The sequence below is a fragment of the Amborella trichopoda genome, chromosome 5, assembly GCF_054954075.1.
Source record: "Amborella trichopoda isolate Santa Cruz 75 chromosome 5, AtrichopodaSantaCruz75HAP2 v2.0, whole genome shotgun sequence".
In the NCBI taxonomy this organism is placed as follows: Eukaryota; Viridiplantae; Streptophyta; class Magnoliopsida; order Amborellales; family Amborellaceae; genus Amborella; species Amborella trichopoda.
This window is the reverse complement of record NC_142340.1, coordinates 34,053,714-34,079,342: the sequence shown is the minus strand read 5'-3', so window position 1 is coordinate 34,079,342 and position 25,629 is coordinate 34,053,714. Positions and strand designations below refer to the sequence as shown.

Below are 25,629 nucleotides of genomic sequence, written 5' to 3'. Positions count from 1 at the left end.
AAAAAAAAAAAATATCGTACGGGACTCGCCGATTCATTGTACGGACTCGCCGATTCCGTACAGTGAATTGAAAAATCACTGTACAAATCCATCCGGTTCTCTCTAAAACCGAACGATTCCCGTTTTTTTCGCCGATTCGATTCGTCCATGACGATCCCCAAATCGAACTAGACGACTCCGAGGTTTTTTTAAACATTGTTTAAGACCCAACAAAGGCTTTATATTTCATGTGACAAACAAGTCGATCTCACATTATTTAAGAACCCAACAAAACCTTTATATTTGATGTGACAAATCATATTGGCAACATTTTCAACCAAATCATACCAAAAATCAAAAGGCAAGATTCGTCACCCCCACCGAAAGGGGACCAAAAACCAGAAAGAGAAGGCAAAAATCCAAAGGGTAGAGATATCACCTCCACCAAAAGGAGACCAGAGTCTTAGAGAGAGAAACTATAGAGAGAGGAAGAGAGCATGCAATTCAAGAACTTGGGTCCTAATTGATGCACAAGGCAAGATCTTCATGGCGTTGAAGAATTGGCCTCATCTTGCAAGCGGAGGCACCATTCGCATTTGCAGCTAGAGGAACCACAGGCAGGTTTTCGCAGTCGCAGATCTCGACCATGAATCCGTCGGGATCGTGGAAGAATATCTGAGAGACAAAGATGCCGCCTTCCTCTACTTCCCTTTCGATGTATTTAATCCCCATATCCTTCAACCCCCTTGCTACTGCTGCCATGCTCTCACACTACAATGCAACCAAACATTCCCATTAAAATCTAATATTTATAACAAATATTGTGATTTATTGATGGCGAGAGCATGGCTTTTTAATTCAGCTATCCGAAAACGTAGCTGACCCCAATTAATTGACAAAAAAAAAAAAAAAAAAGATGATAACGATACACTGATTTGAGAAAATAATTATATATTGATTTGTAAAATTAAAGAGAGAGAAAGAGACGTAGGTCTATAACTTTTGGCTTTGACACTTTCAAGGTAAATATAATAATAATAATAATCACAATAATAATATTTTGAAGACTTTAACGTAAATTGAAAAAGATAAAAAAAAAAAAAAGGTATATTCAAACGGAATCTGGGATTAAAAATTAGAAGAAAAAAAATAGGGAACATTATAGACGAGGATCTCCCCTGGTTCTCAAAATTAAAATATTTCATTTGCTTCCAAATTCCTGTTGAGAACTACTTATTATAATGAATAAAACTTTAGCAAAGTTTTTGGCATTTTCGAACCAATAGATGTGTTAAGAGCAAAAGAGAAAAGACAACAGTGAAGAAGGACTTAAAATAATTAAGATTGATGCACCGAGAAATGCAATAATCAAGAGAGATATAAGCCAAAATTCACAGAGAGAAGATGGAAAGATTTACCTGAAAGGAGATGTGGTTATCCTTTGGGTTGATCTCAGTTTTCTTGGGGAGACTGTCCGGGTTCTCGGCTTGAAGAAGATGAATTCCCATGGAGTAATTAAAATTGTAGAGCCTACCAAATACATATGCATCCATTAATGTCACCCCAAATCAAAACGTATGGAAATCGGAATACAAGATTGTACAAGATTGAAGGAAAAAAACATATAATATTTCTTTATGAGATTCAATAAAGAAAGAATTTGCAGAAATAAAAAAGAAAACGCCCTGATTGCCTTGTGAAATACTCTCTCTCTCTCTCTCTCTCTCTCTCTCTCTCTCAAGAACAGCTCTAATATCATCACGAAATTCACTCTCTCTAGATTACCATGCGCCATTGAAATCGAAAGATGGGCGGCGAATAGGGATAAATCCAAGTATGTTTTGATAGAAATCCAAGGACTCCTCCACAGATCTGCAGATAAGGGAGATATGATTCAAGGAGGTGAGGGGTAAAGGAACTTTTACTGTACCCACCATTTTTCTCCTATTCTTTTTTATGTTTTTGCAGGTTTCTCTCAAATTAATGAAGTTGCGAAGCAATGAAAAGAGAAAAAGCACAACAAAACCCTAATGCAAAAATGGGTTTCACCTGGTTTAAGGGACCAAGCAGGAAGAACAGAGTACAGAGAGAGATTTTAGAGAGAGAGATCAGAGAGAGGGATGAAACTTTCACAATGCTTTTCTTCTCGGATTACACCTGCTATTTATGAGGAAAACGGAGAAATCTATGGCCCGCCACGTTTCTCATTGTAAATGTGGCAGACGATGGTGTTATGTACAGGTCATCTGTCTTAGCGTGAAGTAGGTTGCTGACTCATAATTCGAATTCAAGATTTGATCTCTTTTTTCGTTTTGAGGAGAGAGAGATACAAAAATTACGTTGACCAGGTTGCCTCCTTAATTTCGGAGCGGCGGGAAAAATGCCTGTGATGCATTGCCGATCATTTGTTTCTCTCACTCTAGGCTCTACACTCCGGGCTCCCGGAAATTAGGGGCTGTCCACCAGGTGGCTACGGGTCGGGTCAGTCTCGGTGCTCCGACCAGGTCCAAATCACCGGACCTAGACCTGAAGTCATTGGACCCCGACCCCGACCCCGACCCCCGGACGAAACCCATAAAAAGTAATGTGGAAGCTGGACCTGGGACCAAAGCCATAAAATAATATGGGAACTGGACCTGTTCTAGACCATACCAAAATAATATAGGAACTAGACCTAACCTAGAATAGACCAAAAAAATAAGATATCTATATATTTAAATATATGTTATAAATTAAAACCAAAAATATGATATGGTATACGGATTTAGACTTGAACCCGAATACTACTCAGGTCCAAGATTTGGACCTGGACTTGATCTGTTGGGTCCAAAATTTGGACCCATACCTGGGCCGAGGTCGAGTCTACCCATTAGGCACATGTTAGGTTCGGGTCCATTGTCACCCCTAATCTAGCCTAGGCACTGCCCTATTCCTATATAGACAGCCCAGGCCTGGGACTAGCCTTATTCGCATCAGGACCTGGCCAGGCTAGATATAATCTATAAAATAAAAAATTTAAACAAAAAGAGTGCCCAACTGGACCAATCACGACCCTGGCCCAACCAACTTGACCCTCATGCTATGGTGGCCCAGCCCTCAGGCGGTATATTGCGCCTGGGCCCTAATTTTTTAGGGCTGGGCCTCGTGGCCCATTGCCACCCTTTTAACTTAAAATTCATCGTAACCATCAAAGACTCTATTGCTTTTTTTCAGTGGCCTTAGTTTCTTTGCTCTAGTGGGGCTTTGTGATCGACAATGTCTTCGACCCCGTGATCTACATCCAGCGTTTTAAAAAACGCCGAGTCGAACCGGACTCGCCCGGTTCGACTCGGAAATAGTGAAAAAGGAACCGGATCGCCCCGAAAATCGGAAATCGTCCGGTTCTAGAGAGAACCGGACGATTCTGTACAGTGAATCGCCGATTCACTGTACGGAATCGGCGAGTCCGAACAGTGAATCGGCGATTCCGTACGGAATTTTTTTTTTTTTTTTTTTTTTTTTTTTTTTGGGGTAATCCATGATAGATTTTTTTTGTAATCCATGATCGAATTTTTTGGTTTTTTGTAACCCATAATAGAATTTTTTGTAATCCATGATCGAAATGTTTGTTTTCTTTTCTTGTAATCCATGATCGATTTTTTTGTTTTTTTTTTTTTTTTTGTAACCCATGATAGAATTTTTTGTAATCCATGATCGAATGTTTTGTAATATATGATCGAAATGTTTGTTTTTTTTTTGTAATCCATGATTGAAATGTTTGTTTGTTTTTTTTTAATCCATGATTGAATTTTTTGTTTTTTGCTTTTTTTGTAACCCATGATAGAGTTTTTTGTAATCCATGATTGAATTTTTTGTAATCCATGATCGAACTATTTTTTTCTTTTTTTGTAATCCACGATTGAATTTTTTGTTTTTTTTGTTTGTTTTTTTTTGTAATCCATGATCGAATTTTATGTAATCCATGATCGAATTTTATGTAATCCATGATTGAATTTTTTGAAAATTTGTGATTTTTTTTGTTTAATCCATGATCGAATTTTTTTTTGTAATCCATGATAGAATTTTTTGAAAATTTGTGATTTTTTTTTTAATCCATGATAGATTTTTTTGAAAATTTGTTTTTTTTTTTTTTTAATCCATATTATTCAAAGAGAAAACGAGAGAGATGATGATTCTGAGGCCACCCTATCCCAACCATATTATTCACATATCGAGTCCCAACAGCAACAGTGTAGGGATGAGCACGAAATACTGTAAATTAAATGCTGAATGGCGGTTCATGCAGGGAAAGAACATATCAATATTTGCATATTCATTCAAAAACATGAAAATTCTTAATGGAGTACCCTCATTTTTTATTGAATTCCTAAAAACCAATATTTATAATGAATTTTAATAATTTTTTCGGATTTTTTTGAAGCTTTATTCTGACCGATTCACCCGATTCCGATCCGGATCGCCGATTCGCCGATCCGGATCGGTTTTTGAAAAGCCCGATCCGGGTCACCGATCCGGTTTTTAAACCATTGTCTACATCGGTTGGATTGGCGAAAATCTTGATTAAAAAGGTTAATTCAAAATATTATTATTAAGAATGCTTGTATCATCCATTACCCATTCCAATTCGAATAGATGGTTGTTGATTTCGATCATGAAACCCTCATTACGGTAAAGATTTGTTTTAGATTTCCAATTTTGAGGGATGTAACCTCAAATTTAAAGACCAACCAATCAAATCATCCCATTGGCACTATAAGATGAAAAAAGGGCTTTATGTCCCTAAAGCATTGTAGTTGATTTTCAAGACGAGTATGTTGCTCACCCACTCGGTGCAACTTCTGTTGAGTCGTGTTTCGACTATTGGATTTGTCTCTCTGCAGAGTCATTTTCAACTCTCTGATATATTTTTCTCTTTGGAATGTTTGTCTGATTGATTGAGCCTACTCTTATATGGCCCTCAGTTCCTGAGACCATCTGCTCCTGAGGCTTGTTGATCGGTCGCTGCTTTTTGTAATTGTTGATCAAGCAATCTGAGATTGACAATCACTGCATCTACTGGTCATGTTATACACCAGAAGATCCAACTGCTCGTTTCTGTAATTAGTGTTCAAACTCCAACAACTCTCTCTCATAGCATCTCTAGTTTGAGAGGGAGTGTGAAAAGAAAGTATATACTGCATAGTTAATATCAAAGGTATATATGGTAATCCGTATATCTAGGAAGGGTAGATACAATATCTTATATTTATGATAAGTTTGGGTATAGTACAGAAAACTGTGATTTAATTTTATATTTTCTCATCTCTAATTTGTCTATAAAAGACAAGTTTGTATATTCATACGATTAATGGACGCTGGGTCTCTTTAGAGAAAGCTGAAACTCTTCACATTTTTGAAGTCAAATAAAAAAGAAAATTTGTTGAGTACTCAATCTTGATATTGTACAATATTATTTATCTTTGATACAGGGAGTTCACAATTACGTACAACCATCTCATATAAAATTTGATACTTTAGGTATGTCAAAAAGTTCGAAAAAATATCTTTTGAAATTTGAGGTCGGTCAATGAAACAAATGCAGCCACCCAATTTCACATTCATTTTTCAAGATTAATTTGGACCACCGTGTGCTAAAGGTTAATGGCCTCTTTATATACTTTCCCCTCAATTTTTTCCAGCTAGTTCCTAAAATTTTATGTATAAAAAAGTCTCATTAAGTAGCTTCTTTGTATAAATGCAAAGTGTTTTCCCACAAATTCATACATTTGTGTTTAACGTAAAAAAAAACTATGTACCCTATCTTAGGGCTGGCAACTAGCCAGGCTTGGGCCGGTCATCCTAGCCTTAGCGTTCCGGCCATAGTCTTACAAGCAAGCCTAGGGTAGGATAAAGAGGCTTTTGTTAGGTCTGGGCGGAATAAATCTATATAAAAAATAAATAAATAAAAAAATGGAAGAAGTTTGAAATGATAAATAGGGTGGGCGTAACAACGCCGTCTCGGTTGTCGAGCCAAACCTTGTGACCCAAGCCCAACTTTTTTAGGGCCGACTCGGGCGTCCCGGGCCATTGCCAGGTCTTCTCACTTTCCCATCTCCCTTAGTATGGAAATAAACTTTGGAATAATATATTTTCACTATAACAATAATCTCGTAAAATTTGAGCCACCCATTCATGTGGTTTGCTCGAAAATTTGGAAGTGAGAGCACAAAAGTAGTTATTAGGTACAAAGGAATTAAAAGTTAGTGCTAAAACTAGTTCTCGTGCACAAAAAGATACTTTAGCAAAATCAGAGAGCATAAAGTAAAGGACAATGATTTCAAAACTAGGATGCAAGAATACAAATCGTGGAGGATGCAAACTTATAAGAAAAAAGAGAAATAAGGAATGTTTTGTGAGCGAGGGTGGTTTGGTCATTGATGTGAATTCTAAATCACAGAGGTACCCATACCTCTATTTTCAAATTAATCTCAATTTTTTTCCCTTTCTTGTTTTAATTTATCTCAACAAAATTTCTCTTTCTTGTTTTAGGAGAAATTTATCAAATCACCTACGAGATATTAACAATTTAACACTTACGTCTTTCATTTAACTCCAAAACACCTATAAAATAAAGGAGAAGTGTTTGATGAGTCAGCTCACCCAACTATAGATGTGATGTGCCCCTTCAAATTTACTTTTAAGATAGATTTTGGATATGAAATTTAGGGATTTATTAATCACAATTATATGGTGATTATGAATTTGAAAATTTTAATTTTAAAATAAAATTCTTAAATTTTAATTTTTTCCATCATCCTTTTTGAGGTATAATACTATTTTTCGACTTCCATTTATAAGATTAACGTATAATGCATGAGGAGATGCACATGTTTTGGTGAGTAGGACAACTCATTAAAACCGTGTCCTAAAATAAATATGGTCTTGAGTTGGAATTGTACCAAAAGCGTAAATTGTTAAATAGTTCATCTTTTGTGAGCATTTTGTTATGTTTCCCTTTTTTTTTTAATTACTTTTGGTGAGTAATTTACATGATTTCTATAGGGTTGCATAAAAAGAATATACATCTCAGATCCGACAAAGTAACCACCTACTTGATTGGATATATATATATATCTTAGATCTGACAAAGTAACCACCTACATGATTGGATATATATATATATAAGAAAATATTATGCAAGACCTATAGAAGAAAATGAACAGTGATTTTGCCTACCTCCATCACCGTCTAAAGTTCATCGCGCGGTCATGATTGTCTAGTAGTGTTTCATTTTTCATTTTTTTTCTACAAATCGGAATTACTTGAAATTTAGAGAGTTTATTCATCAAAAATATAGAAATATTTAAAAATTATAAAAAAAATATTTTACATGAAATAAATTGACCAGAATACCCCTAAAACGTTTCAGAGGTATTTTGGTCAATTTATTTGTCACGGATAATTATTTTGATATTTTTATTAAATGCGCTTCAGTAAGATGTATAGATTCTCAAATTTCAAGTCATTTCGATTTGTAGAAAAAAAATAAAAAATAAAATAATACTAAACAATCGTGACCGCGCGATGAAAGTTGGACAGAAATGAGGGTAAGCAAAATCACTATTCATTTTCGCCTATAGGTGTTGGAAAGACTTTTCCATATATATATATATATATATATATATATATATATATAGCTTGGCAGCTATACTGAATAGCATATAGGTGGAATCTCAGTTGTCAGATCTTCATCGGATGGTTTAAAACACATATCATTATCTAAATTTTAATATTTTTTATATGGATAAATTGAGATGAATTTTTTTGTGTATATACTTACACTGTTGTGCGCCATATAAAATTATAACAACAATAATTTCAAGAATTTAAAATGATCAAATTACCCTCATAATTTTTCAAGGATATTTGGGTCATTTTATATTTTGAAAATATTTGTTTTTAGATACACCTTGTACGCCTCATGTTTTAGTACATATCTCCAACATTTCATCACGATCAGATTTCTAAAGAAAAAATTAAAATTCAGGTAGTGATATATATATTTTGAACCACCCGATGAAGATCTGATGGCTGGGCTGGGATTCTACCTATATTATTATTCATTATACGTCCTAAGTTGTTGTTAGTTTTTTCATATATATCTATATACTAAAGCATGACTACATATACGGTCCAAATGTTTCCTTACAAGAATTATTATTTCTAGTTTTTAAGCGGGAAAATTTCGTATAGATCCCTAATTTCTAATATTATTTCATGGTAGACCCTCCTTTCATTTTTCTTTCGATGAAGAAACCCTTAAAGATTTCACCGTACACCCTTATCTCTTATCTCCATATTTTATTGACTTTTTACTATAAAAATTAGCCCCAAAAAATCTTTTTATATCATTTCAACCAAAAAATTTTTTAATCATCTGTTTTTCTTTTCACCCATTAAAAACGTTTTTGAGTTAAAGTAGTAGAAAGAGATTTGTTTATGGTCAAAAAGTCAATAAAAGAGAGAAATAAGAGATGAGAGGGTACGGTAAAATCCTTAAAGATTCCCTCATGCTGTTTGAAAAAAAAACGGAAGGAAGGTCTACCGTAAGATAAAATGAAAAATTAAGAGCCTATACGAAAATTTTCCTTTTTAAAATTTACTTATTTTCTCATATTCATGATCTCCATGTTAGAGAGTACATGTCCTAAAAAATTAAGTCAAAAAATCTATTTCAAAAATAGATTTATTAATAGGACAACATTTCTACATATGCAGGCTTTGCCGAATAGAAACCGGGTCCTAAAGAGAATGCTTTAGGAGTGGACTTAGGTAGTCAGGCTGTAGGTACTTGGACAGCCTTGAGTTCCATCCCCATTACATATGGTTGACCCTTTTTCCACTAATCTCAATATATATATATATATATATATATATATATAAAATTGAAATGCTTTTGAAATCCACAGGACACTTGTCTTATATACTCCACCAAGTGAGGGAGGCCTTTGCTTTTGAGGTGCTTATAAAGATTCTCCTTTTGTACTAAACTTTATACGTAAGGTCTCTAATGCCATCCAATGCCGTTTTCTCGTTTGTATATTTTTACTTTTGAGTGAGTTTTCCATTTGTTTTTTTAAACAAGAAGCTGGGCGTCTAAGGACATGTTTGATTTTTAGAAGATTTAGTTATGGAAACTGCATCTTTTAGTATTATAGCTCTTCCCTGTTTTGACAACAGGGAAGTTTTGAAGTAAAGTGGATATCAACATATCCATTTGCCTTAGGGTATACCGCTACTTTCATGGGGGACCATGGAACTTAGGGTATAAGGGTAGCCTGCTTAAGTCCTTTAAAAGAGCACATGTATCATGCTCTTGTGAGAGAATATTTTATGTTTACTCGCTCAGGAAAAGAGCTGCATAGGAGATTTTCTGATTTAATATTTCTGGATCCACTTAAGGACCACTTATGATTGATTTCAAAAAGAAAATTAAATTTTGATTTCTTATACGCTGAAATCTGACTGTTCTAAACGGTCTACACTCAACATGAAAGCAATTATTTTATAGGACTTACAAAATGCCTTTGAATTATTTTTCGTTGAGATTGTTTGCTAGGTTGAAGAAGTTAAAGTGGAAGTGAAAAGGTATTCTCAATTTAAGTTTTATTGGAAGAAGTGAATGGAGGAAATGCTCTCACGAGGGCCAATTCCTATTAAGTTTAGAGCATTTTTGTGGCTTTTAAACTGCATAGAATTCTTACTTTGGATATGTTAAGGAAAAAAAGAGTTAATGTGGTAAATTATTGTATTATTTGCAAATGTAATGAGGAAAATATTGTACATATTGTTTTTTGGATGGGTATATATACAAACTGTATGGAAATGGGCGATGGAGGAAATTGGTTTTTGTGATTCAATTAGTACGCATATTGATGAATTGTTTGGTGATTGGTTAGTAGGTGAGTTAAGTAAAAAACGTAGAATTATATGGAAGATTATGAAATCAACTGTTCTATGGGAAGTTTGGAATGAAAGAAATAGACGTTTTGATCGTAAGAGAAAAACAGAGTGTGAACTGATTGATAATACTAGGGACGTGATTGAAGATTGGTTATCAATTAGAGACGAATGGAAGGGTGTTTCTAGGTGGATTTGATGTACAATATATATAAGCTTATTAAAGAAAAGTCACAAAGGAAGTTAGAATGGGTTTGTGGTTTAACCAGAGGAGGGGTCGATTAACTTGAATTTGGTGGGAGCTCACTTAGTAATCATGATTTAGCAGGTATTGGAGGTATAATAAGAGATGAAAATGGTGTGGTATTACTTAATTTTTTTGGTCCTATAGGATATGCATCTTCAAATGAAGATAAATTACAGGCTGTGTTTGGCTAGTGTTAAATTGATTAGAAGGTTTGAGAAACCTATTATAATTGAGGGGGATTCATTGAATATTATTAATTGAATAATGGGGAAAGTTGAGCACCTATGGAGACTTTGTAGTTTTATAGAATTGTTGGATTGTTGTGAGAATTTGAATTTTAGATTTGCTCATGTGTTTACGAAGAATAAAGGGAAAATATCTTATCATCTTCTATTTTTAACTTTTATATCTCATTAGACTCAATAATTGAAAATATTACTTGTAAGCAAAATGACTCTATCTTTTCTATCTTCCAACCCCCTAAACCATGTAATAGTGACCTCAACAACTTATGAAATGACTTTATCTCTTGCTCTCTAAAACTCCATCTCTCTCTCACATCAATGTCTCTCTCTCTCTCAAAATTCCATCTCACATCAATGTCTCTCTCTCTCTCAAAATTCCATCTCTCTAAAACCCAAACTCCATCTCTCACTCTTACATCATTGTCTCTCTCTCAAAACTCCATCTCTCTCCCTAAAACTCAAACTCCATATCCCTCTCTCTCAAACTCCATCTCTCTCTATCTAAAACTCCATCTTTCTCTCTCACACATAAGAAGGTGTGCTCGTGTTTGAGCTCAAGCTAAACCCTTTGGCTGGTAAATTCACCAAAAAGCGAAGAGAGAGAGATGGAGTTTTAAAGAGAGAGAGAGATAAAGTTTGAATATAATATCATTTTAGTATTTATTTGGATAAAAAATTTATAGTTAAAAAGGTCTAGGGGGTTGTAAGATAGAAAAGATAGAGACCTTTTCCTTATAAGTAATATTTTCACTTCTTGGGTCTCATAAGATATGGAAGTTAAAAATATGAGATGATAAGATATTTTCCTAATAAGAAATATATAAGGAAAAGACAATTGATGTTAGAAAAACAATGAAGCAACAACTGATGTTTTTCCTTCCCGTAGTTTTAAAGAGGGAGCAGGTTTGTAAGGTGCTCACCTTATACTATGCAAATAAGGCGTACCTCTAAAATTTACTAGCAGATGCAGTTTCAGTGTCGAACCTTAAAATGACTTGAAAATTTATGTTCAACCTTTATTATAAAATTTAAAAATTAAAAAATAGTGTAAATGAAGAAGATATATAAATAGTTGAGAATATTGCAAATACAAATCATTAGTTATAAATATACTATTTTTAGGACTTAAAATTCGTTTTTTTTTTTTTTTTATATCTAATATCTCGAGGTCGAGATGACCAAAATGGAAGTGGAAGGGTTTCCAACTTCATAACACTCTTGGAGATGCGTCTTACTTCTACAGTACAAGGGTCCAACCTAATATAATTTTTTTCATCTCATCTTCATCTTATTTTGTCAAATATACATTTATTTTCAAGGCTAATCTTTTCTTTTGATCTAGCACATACCAAAATTTCAAGCATAACCCAATTCCTAAATGTTTGTTTATCTGAGGTTTCATAATCTACCATATTTTTGAAATGTATATTTTCTCCACTTTTTGGTTGTTGGCCTGCATGTATAATATTTCTCTCTCTCTAAGTCATCCCAAGTCCAAAACTCCGGTATATGCTTGTCTTTACTCATCGCTAATATTGTAACGGCGTAATCCTCAATCACCCATTTAAGGGAAATACTTTAGTTTTCAATTTTTTTGAACATAGGAATAATTTTGTTATAACATATGAATAGTTTAGTCTAGTTGCAACATGAAAAGAAAAAGTGGATAATATTAAAACTTCTATAGGCCAGCACAACTGAACGATCAGCCAAAACTTGATTATTAAGAAAACTTTGAGACAAGGAATTTACAATTACTTTGTAATAATAATAAGAAGAAGAAAGAAGGAAAAAAGAGAAAAGAAAGAAAGAAGAAAAGAGGTGTAACATAAAACTCCATGGAAAGCATACATATCAGGGCTAAAATCCAAATAGGTTTAAAATCCAAACACGTGATATGCTCACAAGATGATGAAAATAAAACTAAGTGAACCTCAAGGACCATATTAGACAAGTAGACCATCTAGTATAGTTTCATGACCACGGAATGGTTTAAGGTCCTCAACCCACAAAACGTCAATACAAAATAGTCCAAAATAAATACTTGTTTTGGAATACAAACATGGCATTAGTATTAAAAGAATTATATAAATAATAAAGTTTAATGGGTTTTCAATTAGTTTCATGAACAAGTGGTAGTACATGTTGGATTCCAGTTCATCTAAACATCACTAGCTGATGAATACATGTGACCACCATCCTAGTCATAATCCATCGCATGACATAATCTTCATTCATTGATACAAAAATACACTCGAATCATTTTAAAAACAGGAATTCCCTTCTTTTCATGCCAACTTCCATCATTCCTATCCACAAGTTTTCTTAATAATCAAGTTTTGGCTGCTCGTTCAGTTGTGCTGGCCTATAGAAGTTTTTAATATTACCCACCTCTTTCTTCTTTCTTTCTTTTCTCTTTTTTCCTTCTTTCATAATCACCATAAAATATTTCTTCCGACCGGACACAGAACACCACTTATGGAATCGTACCCGACGGGTCCAAAGAATCTAAACCTGTACCCGGGATATGGATTAAGAACTGGGACTTGCACCCGTACCCGGGACAAAAATGAGCGGATCCCCTTTTTAAAAATCCCCCACAAATCCTTTTGCCTGCATAATTCTTTACAATCCCCTCAAATTTCCTTAATGCAGCTTCTTTTACAGAGAGAAAGTTCCTAAAAATATCCCATTAAAATGCCAAAGAAGAAAGCACAACAATCAAGTAAAGACTTCCCAATTTTTGTTGATTTCCACCTAGCTTCAAGATACAAAAAAAGAAAGCATGAAATTAAATAAAAACTTGCCATTTTTTTGTGATCTTCCACCTAGCATCAAGATAAAAAAAAAAGAAAGCATGAAATTAAATAAAAATATGCCATTTTTGGTGATCTTCTACCAAGCACCAAGATGCAAAAAAAGAATGCACGAAAATCAAATAAAAACTTGCTATTTTTGTTGATCTTATACTGAGCATCAAGATGCCGAAAAGGAATGCACAAAAATCAAATAAAAACTTTCCATTCTTGCTTAACAAAGATCCTGTTTCGAAGAAAAATAGGGTTTGGCAGTTCACAGGGGAAGACAGAGAGAGACTTGGGCTTTTGCAGGGGAGATAGAGAGAGATGGAATTTTGCAAATATGAGGTCGATGCTTCGAAGATTGAATAGACGTAGAGCTCGCCTACTAGGGTTTATGTGGTCGAAGTTCTGAATAGAGAGAGGGCGGGAGTTCTAAGCCTCAATTTTTTTGCTGAGGAGGAGCAGGTAGGGTTTGCGTTTGGGAAGCGAATTGGGGATTTAGGGTTTGTCCATAAAAAAAACTTAAAACACGATGGTTTAAGTTTGCTTAATTATGGCTAATTATAGTTAGTTAGGTTACTGTTTAGTTAGATAAATACCTTTTAAAGTATGTAATATGATTTTAATTGAATAATGAATTATGAATATTTTTATACTTAAAATCTTAAATATATATACTTAATTTAATAAAATAACTAACGGGTCAGCGTTGGTTACGGGGCAGGTCCATCAATACCCGTACTCATACCCGAAAATTTTTGGGTATGCATTATTGGACACGGACACTAGCCACGGGTCCAAATTTGGATCCATACTCGGACCCTGTTTGTGTATATTCGTCGGGTCCCGGGTCGGGTATGGTCCATTGCCAGGCCTACTTGGGAGTCTGCTTCGAGGGTTTTGAAGACTCATGTACATAGATACTCAGGTTAATGCTTAAGATGGGACTTGGCCTTTTAGTAGGCCATAGTGAGCTCTATCGTAGGTTTTATTGCTCCCCTTTGGGGGCCTTGAAATTTATGTGAGTTGTAAGATTCAATTTCTATGGGGAGTTGTTACAGCCAGATTCCTCCATCTTCTTTATCTCTTTGTTCCATCGTCATCTTTACTTTGGACTTCCTCTCGCACTTCCCCACTGACCAATTTTCTGTTCCTTACTTTCAGTCGCTAGTTGTGAATCGCTGACACCTTCCTGTATGCCATCATCCTTTTCAGGTTCTTCATTTAGGTTCTGTTTCAAAGTAGGATGTACGCCGACCCAACCCGCCCTTGAGGACATTGCTGAAGGGAAAGGTACTTAAGGTGTCTAATTAAGAAGTTTGGGTGGGAAGTAGAGGTTTTGTGATGGATATCTTTGGAAGTGCTTGGTATGGTTTAGTTGGGGTCTTAGGTAATTGGCGGTATTGGATTATTCGAGGTTAAGGTTTATATTGTGTTTGGAAGTCTAGGTAGTTTATCCTTGAAAATAAGGAGTACTGCTCGTAATGTTCTATTTCTTCCTTGCTTTTATTTTCTATTATACTTGAGCTCTGCTCTATAATTATCCCATAAAAAGGGAAATATGTTAATTCTCTTCTAGGGTTTCCAAAGTCAAATGCTTGTAAACAAGGTTCATCGTGTTCAATTTGAGCTTTACAACTTATCCTCAATTTTTGTTTTCCCGGCCCTGTTCTCTAGAAATCAAATGTTCCTTCTCTAGTATCACTCTCTTTATTTATTTTGTAATTTTGTTAAAACATAATTGCAAATTAGTGTTTTTGAATTTGTTTTTTTCCATACTAATTATTATACATTTGACCTATTTATTTGTGAGAGTCATACCTTTATTTTCTCTCTATTAAATCAAAAGGCCCAAAACTGTTCTTTTTTTTACTCTAAATTTGAGGGAGAGAGATCCATTTTATTACAATGACCTACATTTTAAATTTCATCTTGACTATAAAATGACCATAATGGATAACAAACACTTAGACATGAGACAGGTTCTCAATACTTTAGTACTTTCAATAAAATAATAGAAAATTATAATGCCATACCACTATTTTTTTGAAAAAAAATTATATTTTAAAGAAATTTTAGTTATTTTTTGAAATTTTTTTAATGCTACATCTTGATGATCATGCCAATTCTCTGAGCTACCAATCCAACACGGTTTTTGGAATAGTCTATTCACGTCACCAATCTGTTCTTTAAAATCTTGCTCAAAACTATGAAAGACAGCCCTATACCACTCTAAAGCCAAAATCGTAACACTCAGAATACTACTTATTAAACACAGAACAATTTCCAGAGAGAGAGAGAGAGAGAGAGAGAGAGAGAGAATTGATGACATGGATGAGACCAAACCCGAGATCAAAGAGGGTTGCCGTGATGATGGTGATCGCAGAGCCTAGATTTTAGATTAGGAACCGTTTTTTCCTTCTAGAGAGAGAGAGAGGAGAAAAGCTATTTGGTTACAGGAAGCTCTGTATTTTTATTTATTTTTGGTATATTCCTCTCTCTGACTTCCCGATTTATAAGAAGGAGAAGGGCTTTCTCCAATTGGCCTATGGGTAAAGGCCTTCCCTGATCTTAGGGATAGTCATCCAACTCATCCACATGAACATTGGAGAAAAGAGTTTTATTATATAGATAATTATTTACACTTTTACGAATGGATAATTGTAATGAAACATGGGATTCCTCCGAGCCCACAATTGTTGGCAAGACTACGTGAGGCCTCAACAGCTATACGTGTTAACATATCCCACTTGGTTATGACGGTAAGAATAACAATGAGTCATATGAATACTCCCCCTTTTGAGTATGACATTTACGAAAATATCTTGTTATGAAGTTTTTCTTACGCTTTCGCGAATATGTCTCTCATAACAAATGTTCATTATTAGAATTTTTACGCTAATACATATTTGTCACTCATGAAAAAATTGACTGGCTTAAACATTTTTAAGTCCCATTAAGCTAGTGTGCTTAGACAGTAAGTCCACACTTAGATCTTTTGTTAATGGATCAACGATCATAGCTGATGAGGGCAAGTAACGAACAGTTACTTCACTTTTCTCAACTACATCATGAATATAGTGATATTGGACATCTATATATCTTCCTATGAAGCTATTTGCTCCACTTTGAATTAATTTAATTGCATCTTAATTATCATAAAACATTTGGATCCGTTCGTCGATTATTTACAGTTTCAAGTCATCTATGAAGTATTTTATGCAGACGGCGAAAGTAGAAGCAGTGCTACATGCTATGTATTATGCTTCCTGTGTGTACCTAGCTACACACCCTTGTTTCTTACTAGACTAAGAAATAATTGCCCCTTCAAACAGGATAACATGCCATGAGGTGGACTTACTATCGTCTTTATCCACAGCAAAATCTGCATTTGAATATTCTATAACTTCCAGCTTATATGGTTGAAAACACAATTTTAGGTGCTTTGTTCCTTTAATGTACCTTACATTTCTTTTTACTGCTTCCCAATGTGCTATACCTGGATTACTTTGATATCTACTAACAAGTCCTACGACATAACTCAAATCTGGTATTGTACATCTTACTGCATATACTAAGCTACTAATAGCTTGTGCATAGGGAACATTTGGATTTTCTTGTCTTTTTACTAGACAATCATTCTTAGGCAACTTTACTCTTTTTTCAACAGGAGTAGAAAATAGCTTACAAGTTTCCATTTGAAATATTTTGAGAATAGAGTTAAGATATCTCTTTTGGCTCAAACATTACATTTTTCATTTTCTACCTTTAGTTATTTTTTTGCCTAGGATATAAGATGCTATCCCATATCTTTCATCTCAAACTGAGAAGAAAGCCATGCATAGTCTTATGAATCAGTTTTACATCATTTTCAGCTATTTGGATATCATTTATATATAATGAGAGTATTGTAAATTTTCTCTCACTCTTTAAGACATATACACAATGATCCAATCTATTTACTTCATATTCCATCTATAGGATGCCATCATGAAATGTTAAGTACCATTGTCTTGAAGATTTTTGTAAATCATATAAAGACTTATTTAATTTGTATACGTTATTTTCTTGGCATTTAATTATGAAGCCCTCAGGTTGCTTCATGTAGATGGTTTCCTATAGTGTACTATTCTAGAATGCAGTCTTTACATCCATTTGGTGAAGTTCTAGGTCATAATATGCAATGATTGCCAAAATTATTCTAATAGATATAAACGTTGTAATTGGGGAGTAAGTGTTGACATAGTTGACTCCCTTTTTCTGGGTAAAACCATTTGCTACTAACCTAGTTTTAAATTTATCAATTGATTTATCAGATTTTAACTTCTTTTTAAGTACCTATTTAGAACCTATAGGTTTCCTATCTAAGGATAAATCACATAGATCCAAAACGTTATTTTTCGTAATAGAATCTGATTATTCTCTCATGGCATTAAGCTATTCTTGAGATTTTTGTAACTTCATAGTATCATTGAAGTTAAAAGGGTCATGGATTTCATCTAGGTCAATAAGGCTGTTTATCTCATCATTCATATAGACATAAAATCATCAAGGTATGATGGAGGAGCTCTAGATCTCTTTTGACCAATTAACAATGTGTGTGTGGGTACTTCAACATCATCATGTTGATTAGAGTTATCTATATCCATTGTAGGTAGTGGTTCTAAGTCATCTATGATATTGAGTGGAATATCATTATCCACTATAATTATGTTTTTTTCAATAAAATCTTCTAGGAACTCAGCATATCTGCTTTCTACAAGTCCCTTATCTTTATAATAAAATTGATATCCCTTTAAACCTTCGGGGTATCTTATAAAATTACAAACCAGAGTTTTGTTTTCTAACTTATTTCTATGCTGATATGGAATTAGTAAATGGGCAGTCGACCCCCACTTCTTTAAGTTGGTTAGATCATGTTTTATACCTTTCAAGTATTATATTTTTCTATGGTGTATAAGATATAGTGATATGTCTTTTAATACCATATTCTTGGCAATAAGTATTGAAAGCTTTGGATGTGCATTCACCTCCCCTATCAGTTCTAAGAACATTGATGTTCTAACCCAATTGATTTTCTACTTCATTTTCATATATTTTAAAATTTTTTTTAAAGCTTCTGATTTATGGTGGATTAGATAAACATATTCAAACCTAGAAAAATCGTCAATAAAAGTGATGGAGTATGACATCCCTCTATGAGTTTTAACATTGATATATCTACAAATGTCTGAGTGGTTCACATTCAATAACTCATTAGCTCTCTCCCCTTTGTTGAATGATTTCCTAGTTATTTTCTTGACAAACACTACTGATAGGTTGAAAATTCCACATTATTTAGATTTAGAATAAAACATTTATTTATTAACCTATTTATTTTGTTGTTTCCTATGTGGCCAAGCCTAAGATGCCAAGTATATGCATTAACAACTATTACATAATCAATATAATCAGAATAAGAGCCATTACAATTCTACTGATCATTTGCTAAATTATATGTAAGCAAACTTAATACTCTCTAAGTTCTAAAGAAGCTAAACAAGACACCAAATTTTTTAATATGTGGTCAATACTTGTATCGACGGAGCTGCAATTATTTCATAAACACTATCGTTTATTAAGTGATGCCTTAAAAAAATATTGAAATAGGCAAACTCTCAATCTACAAGTAAGCACTATAATTATCAAAGATAATATAATATTTCCCTTTTATATTATTTATTTGGGGTGCATGAGCAATATCAAGGGTATGTGAGCCCTTATAACGAAAGAGCAAATATCAAGTATGTGATTCACTTTAGAAGACAAATTAATTTCTATATTACACCAAGGAAGTAAGTACATTAATTGCATTCAAATATCAACAATACAAAAAAATAACAAAAGAGCAAAATAAGTCTTCTATAATTTTTCGTCTCCCTCTCCCCGCCCTCTTTTTTTTAAATAGAAATTTCAGTAATATATAAGGCAAAAGAATAGCAAAAAATGTATTAAGAAATGTTATATATGTTCAGAGTGACTATATGTCTGTAACAGAAGATTCCACCATATAATATTTAAAATTAAAAATTTTCATCCTTCCATCATTGTAAAATCTTTCTGTAATTATAAGCAATCTCTTAGATTAAGATATATATGCTATTATTGAGTGACAACAGAATATATATGGATCCAATATTTTTTTGCCAACTAAGCTTGTAGAAACAAAAAAAATATTAACAAAAGAAACCAAAGCAGCCTTTTAAAAAAAAATCAATGGAAACAGAAGCCTTTGAGTTTTCATGGCACATGAATTATAGACATAGTGTAAAGAAGATAGAGGGATCAAGGGAAAATACGTGCGTTTGAGTAGGAAGTAGGTTCTCTCTGCAAAAATCTAGAGAGAGAGAGAAAGCAAAAGATTGTTGTGCAAAAGGATAACCTTTACTGTAAACATCCAAGTTAGAATTATAAATGGTGCACAATGTTGAAGGCCCATCAACAACCGCAATCTATAAATATTATTTCTAGGGAAACAATAGTTATCATAAGGGTGAGGATGATAATATTGGTGAGAGGAAAGAAACAAAGTTTCCTCTTATCTTATTTAATACTATTATTATTATTATTATTATTTTTGGTGTGTGGGGCAGAAAACACAGTTGAAGAACTTGGGCTGATGAACTTTTGTCCCCTATATTTGTCCAAGAGAAAAAAATGTGAAGATAAATCCCTAATTAACATAGAAATAAACTAAACTTGCTAAAATATATATATATATATATCAAGAAACTCATAAGAAATATAACACCAAAACAATATAGAAAATGGAACTTGGATGACTCTGATACCAATGTTAGTGAAAATTGATGGCGCGGATGAGACCAAACCCAAAATCAAAGAGGGGGTGCCGCGATGCTGTAATCACATAGCCTAGATTTTAGATTGGGTACCCATTTTGACTTTTAGAGAGAGAGAGGAGAAAAGCTATTTGTTTATAGGAAGCTTTGTATGCTGTTTTTTTTGTTTTTTTACTGTATCTTCCTCTCTCTGGCTTCCCATATTTATAGGGAGAATAATGACTAACGTTCTTTTTTATCCAACGGGTCTCTAAGAAAAGGTCTTCCCTGATATCAGGGATACTCATCCACATGAATGTTCGACCATATGAACGTTGGAGAAAAGAGTTTTATAATATAGATAATTATTTACACTTTTATGAATGAATAATTATAATGAACTATGAGATTCCTCCAAGCCCACAATCGTAGGCAAGACCACGTGAGGCTTCATGGCCATGCATGTTAATAGAGAAGGGAGAGATTCTCAATCTTGAACTAGAGCTCAAAGCAGTGCTAGGAGCTTATATGGGTTTCCATGGCGGTCTTCAACGCCTAATCCGCTATTGGGATGAGGCAAGATTTGCTCTATTATATCAGCCACCTTGGATTCACCTACAAATTTCACCTCTCTTTCTCTCTCTAAAACCCCTCCCTATAAATCCCCTCAATCATAAAAACCACTTCTATGGCTAATTCCTATGTTTCCTTCTTGCAATTTCTCTGGTTTTTTTTTCCGCTTGATCTTCTTCTTCTTAGTTGACGTTCCTGAGCAAGGGATCTTGATCTCAATTGTTTGTATATCCAGGTTCAAAGCCCTTTATTTCTCATGGTAATTGTATGCTCTTGGGCAATATTTAGATTTAGAGTGTGAAGGTTAAAGAATGGGCAAACTAGCTAAATATTGAAGTAGTGGAAAACTTGGATAATTTTTGGAGTTAGAGAAAGAGAGTGAAGGTTAAGGAAATGAGGCTTATTATTGAGAGAGAGGAAGGCTTGGGAAACAAAGATTTTGTAAATGTGAGTCCGTGTTTTTTTTCACTCAAATATATTAATAACTTAGTGTTTTTTAAATTTAATGTGAAATTCAAAATTTTCAAAATTTCTAGCATTTTGACTATAAAAACATAGAATGGTTTATAAGATCTTGGAGAATGCCGAGATCTTGCGACAAATTTTACAGGGTTGGTTGTATCTTGAGAGGATATTGACGAGTACTGATTGGATCGTGGAAACTTCTTTGAGGCTGGGATGTTCAACACTTACAAAGAAAATGAGGTATTTTGTACGTTCTTGTTTATTGTGTATTTTATATCATTGTTGAATTTAATATATTTTATCTCTCTCCCAACGGTGATATTGGATTTAGACTCTTCGTATTCAACTAGACTGAAGAGTGTTTTAAAAATACCAACTGAAAATTAGTTTTTGCTAAAAGAAAACTCTCCCAAAATCTCTTATACTTCATCATCATCATCAACATCAAAGCCTTTTCCTAAATATTTGGGATTGGCTTCATGAATCATGTTCTGTCATTATATGAATCATGGTTTGTCATTTTGCTCTATTAAGGGTCATACCCTTATAAGTCACTATATGTTTTCTCACTACTTCCAACTATGTCTTTTTGGGCATACTCCTTGCCCCTTTTGAGTCTCCCTCTTATACTAACTCGCACCTCCTAACAGTTGTTGACTGGGTTTGTGCTGCACATGGCTAGCCCACCTATGTCTACTCTCATCTTATCATATATTGGAGAACATCTAAGTTCTCCTGAATGCATTCATTTTGAGTGATATACATTCTTATCTTGCCATTCATCCATCTCAATTACACTCATCCTATGTTGTTTTTTGACAGCCCTATAAAGAAAAGCTGGTGTCACAGCTATGATATAGAACTTCCTTGTTAGCTTCATTGGTATTCCGTGATTACATTAAACTCCAGTTTCCATCTCAACCTCGTCTACTCAACTCTAATTCTATATGTGATATCTTCCTCAATCTCTCAATTCTATTTTCTTCGATTTTCGATGGAAGATGCTCTATTTTTGGTATTTTTTGGATGTTAGTCTTAACTACTTCTTCAACTCTACTCCTATTATTACTAAAGTTACATTTCATATACTTTTCCTTAGTCCGACTAATTTTAAAACCTTTATAATTTAGAGCATCCCTCAAATATTCTAACTTTGTTTTGACGCGCTTCCAATCTCATCGATCAAAACTATGTCGTCCACGAACAATATACACTACAATACCTTATCTTGTAGGTGCCTAGTTAAGTTGTCCATAACTAAGACATAGAGGTATGAGCTCAACACTACCTCTTGATGTATATCACTCAAAATGAATGCATTCAAGAGAACTTAGATGTGGCTCTTATCGATATGGAATCTGGAGACTCATTTCACACACACCAAATTAAGTCTTGAGGTACTCTATCATAGGCTTTCTTTAGATTAATAAAAACCATGTGGAGGTCTCCTCCCTTTGCTTTAAACTTGTCAATCAGTTTTCTAAGTAGGAAAATAGCCTCAATTGTTGACATCCCTGGCATAAAACTGAATTAGTTTTCTTATCATTTCATGCCTTTGTCGTTGCTCAATCATTCCGTCCCACAACTTCATAGTAGGGTTTATAAGTTTGATCTCTCGATAGTTTGCACAATTTTGTATGTCTCACTTATTCTTTGTAAAAAGGTACCATAGTACTTTTTCTACATTTGTATGGCATTTTCTTTGTTCTCAATAACTTGTTAAATAACTTAGTTAGCTAGCCAATTGTCACGACCCCACCCTTGACCATCGTACTTTACGTGGCGACGGGCGATCGAGCGCGGGTTCGTGATTCAATATAACATTTGTCACTTAGGTAGGAGTGGACTCAATGCCTTTATATTCAGAAATCGAGAAACCATGGAAGAGAGCTAAAGCGACAAGCTTAACTAGCAGAAGCGTAAGGAAGAAACTCCGCACACCAAAATTTATAATATAAAAATCTTCCAAAATATTACATTCAGTTCGAGGCTTCTAGGCCCAATATTACACATATCCCACAAGAACAAAACAAAACCAGGGTCAAACAGCCTGGATATAACAAGGTCTAACACTAGCTTTGTCTTCCAGCCGCCAAACACAAACTTCTAGCCCTTTATCTGTCGCTATCAATCTACAAGGAGAGGAGGAATAATGGGATGAGTTATATAGCCCAGTAAGCAGGTCTAGTATCATACATCTGTGGTGGTACTATCCATATGTGACAACAATATAGTTCATCAGTATAAAGTCATAATTTAGCATAAATGCATATCAAGTTCAGACATCGAATATAAACATTTCATTTAAACGACAGTCCTCACTAAATCAGTGCGATCAGAGCCTTCAATTAATGAAATCATAAAGCATTCCATCATTATAATGCTAAACATTCATTATAAATAGATTTAATCATTTCCCACACACTCCCTAAATCATGTACTCTGACAGTAGAGGCCCTATCCATCAAGCTAAGTCAATCCCATTTCTTAAGACCTCTACCATCACACAGGAGGGAGGGTAATGACAAGCGGGGTGTCCCCTTCGTAATGCCCTTAACATACTCCTACAATCCCCAAGGTGCATTGGGGTTTCAATAGGCCCTTACCTTGCAAGGCATCAATCACATATCACTTCATAAATCTAAGGTGCGACCTTTTATCCTCTCCTTTAACCTGTTCTTATCATTATGTGGGCTAGGGGATAGTCGACATCTCTTTCCTTGCTACCGATGAGTGTCCCATCGCGTAGCAGGCACTATCATAGCAGCATCCACTACCGGTGAGTGTCCCACCGCGTAGTGGCCAATATTCTCATTAATGTCTTGGTGAACCTAGCTCTCGCTACCAATGGGCTCGGGTCCCTCTGCGTAGCGGCCAATGTTCCCATCAATAAGTCCAATATCTGCTACCAAATAGCTTGGGTCCCAATGCATAGTGGTCAACACTCTCATCAATATAACAGCACAGTATCGACTACCGGTGAGTGTCCCATAGCGTATTGGCCAATATCAATATAAACAGTGGCCATTCATCACATCATCATAACAGTATCCACTATCGATGAGTATCCCACCGCGTAGTGGTCAATAACATTATAAGCAGTGGCTATTCATTGCCTCATAACAGATGAATCATATTTCATCATAACGTCATAGCATTTAGCAAAATACATGCATTTCATAAGCTATCACAGGGCATTTACACAAGCTTTCTCAGTAGCACTTGGCATTCATTGTTAATTCATTTCATCAAAATCATGCTCATGGCCCCTTTTTATCACTAAATGTAGTTTACAAGGCATCATTCACATATCTTTATGGCATTCTTATGGAGTTTATCATATGGCATTCACATTTATCATATATTGAGATAATTTAGCGTCGCATGGTCATACAATGATGCAGTGACAAGTAACAGTGATATGCCCCTCGTAGCGAGGGCGTAGCATCCAATGTAGGGAGAGTTTCGAGATGCCTCAAACATGAACCCTTGAGCTAATACATATTTCTTTACAAAAAAGTGATTTGAAGAAATTTGGGTGCCATTTGATGGGTCAATAGCTCAGTACAAAGTGAGCCTTAGTTGCTGGAAATTTCCCTGCAACAGTGCACAGTGATGTGTTCGCGCATTTTGGGTCACAGCTCAAAATCTGTGAGAAGTTTCAAATATCTCAAAACATACAACTTTAAGTACATTCATAAACCTTTCCAATGGCAGAAATTTCAAGGTTTTTGGATACCATTAGCTAGGTCAAAAGTATTGCCCAAAGAGGGCCACGGTTGATGGAAATAGCAGTGACTACGACCGTGTCATGCCTTGACATTTAAGACCTTATCTTTTTATCCATGCAACATATTATCCTTATAAAAATTAAACTTGGAGTATCCACACGTCTTTTATTTGGGACCGATTTGGCCCTATTTGAATGCCATTTGGTCATCGAACATATAGATGTAAAAATATTCATAATTTTGGAAATTTACATTCTCAAGTTAATATATTTTTAAAGAACACTTAATGTTTCCTAGCCAAGCTACTCTTTGGGCTTGGAACCTTATTCGTGATGAGGAGTCTCATAGTGAGCGATTTCATGAATTTCCATAAATAGAAAGATCAAACATGTGGTAGACACAGTCATGGCATTGAGAAGCACAAACTAAAACTTCGACCTTATGTTAACCCATTCATCCTTGACACTTTCCTTCATATCATCTAATCCATTTCAACATTTTTACAACACTCATGGATGCATAAAGTTAAACCCACTTACCTTGACTTCTCACAAATCCTTACTCATGGCCTTCTCAAGCTTTCCATGGCTTCACCATTGGGTTGTCTTAAAAGGAGCAACAGTGAACTTCTAGAGAGAGGGAAAAGTTGATAAAAATGGGAGAGACCCGTATTGTCCAAGGCTTAAAAGGAGAGGATAGTTGGAAAACACTGTGGCTGATGCAATCACTCATTGCTCTGAACGTATGGGGTGGCTCTGACATGTATAGTTGTACGTTTGGCTATGACACTCCCAAAGTTGCACTATCAAACATCCAACTGGCGCTACTCCA

The 25,629-nt window shown here is 34.6% G+C and overlaps 1 protein-coding gene across 3 annotated transcripts; it reads right to left on the bottom strand.

Annotated features, from left to right (window-relative positions):
- Positions 1-255: 255 nt before the first annotated feature.
- On the bottom strand, positions 256-2,115 carry LOC18432706 (glyoxylase I 4). Of its 3 annotated transcripts, XM_088867747.1 has the most exons (4): positions 2,029-2,115; positions 1,765-1,851; positions 1,398-1,509; positions 256-750 (listed from the first exon to the last, which is right to left on the bottom strand). In XM_088867747.1, exons 3-4 carry the CDS (start codon positions 1,485-1,487, stop codon positions 499-501), a joined length of 342 nt encoding a protein of 113 aa, XP_088723873.1. In that variant the 5' UTR covers positions 1,488-1,509; positions 1,765-1,851; positions 2,029-2,115; the 3' UTR covers positions 256-498. The 3 variants fall into 3 exon arrangements, with proteins under 3 accessions (XP_088723873.1, XP_006842870.1, XP_088723874.1); XM_006842807.4 differs by having other exon boundaries at positions 1,765-2,115; XM_088867748.1 differs by lacking the exon at positions 1,765-1,851.
- Between the last annotated feature and the right edge of the window lie 23,514 nt (positions 2,116-25,629).

Coding starts and splice junctions, on each gene's coding strand:
- LOC18432706 (XM_006842807.4), bottom strand. CDS start 1,916: ATGGTGGGTACAGTAAAAGTTCCTTTACCCCTCACCTCCTTGAATCAT. Junction 1,510..1,764: donor TTCGATTTCAATGGCGCATG/GTAATCTAGAGA, acceptor TGTATTTGGTAG/GCTCTACAATTTTAATTACT. Junction 751..1,397: donor ATAACCACATCTCCTTTCAG/GTAAATCTTTCC, acceptor GTTGCATTGTAG/TGTGAGAGCATGGCAGCAGT.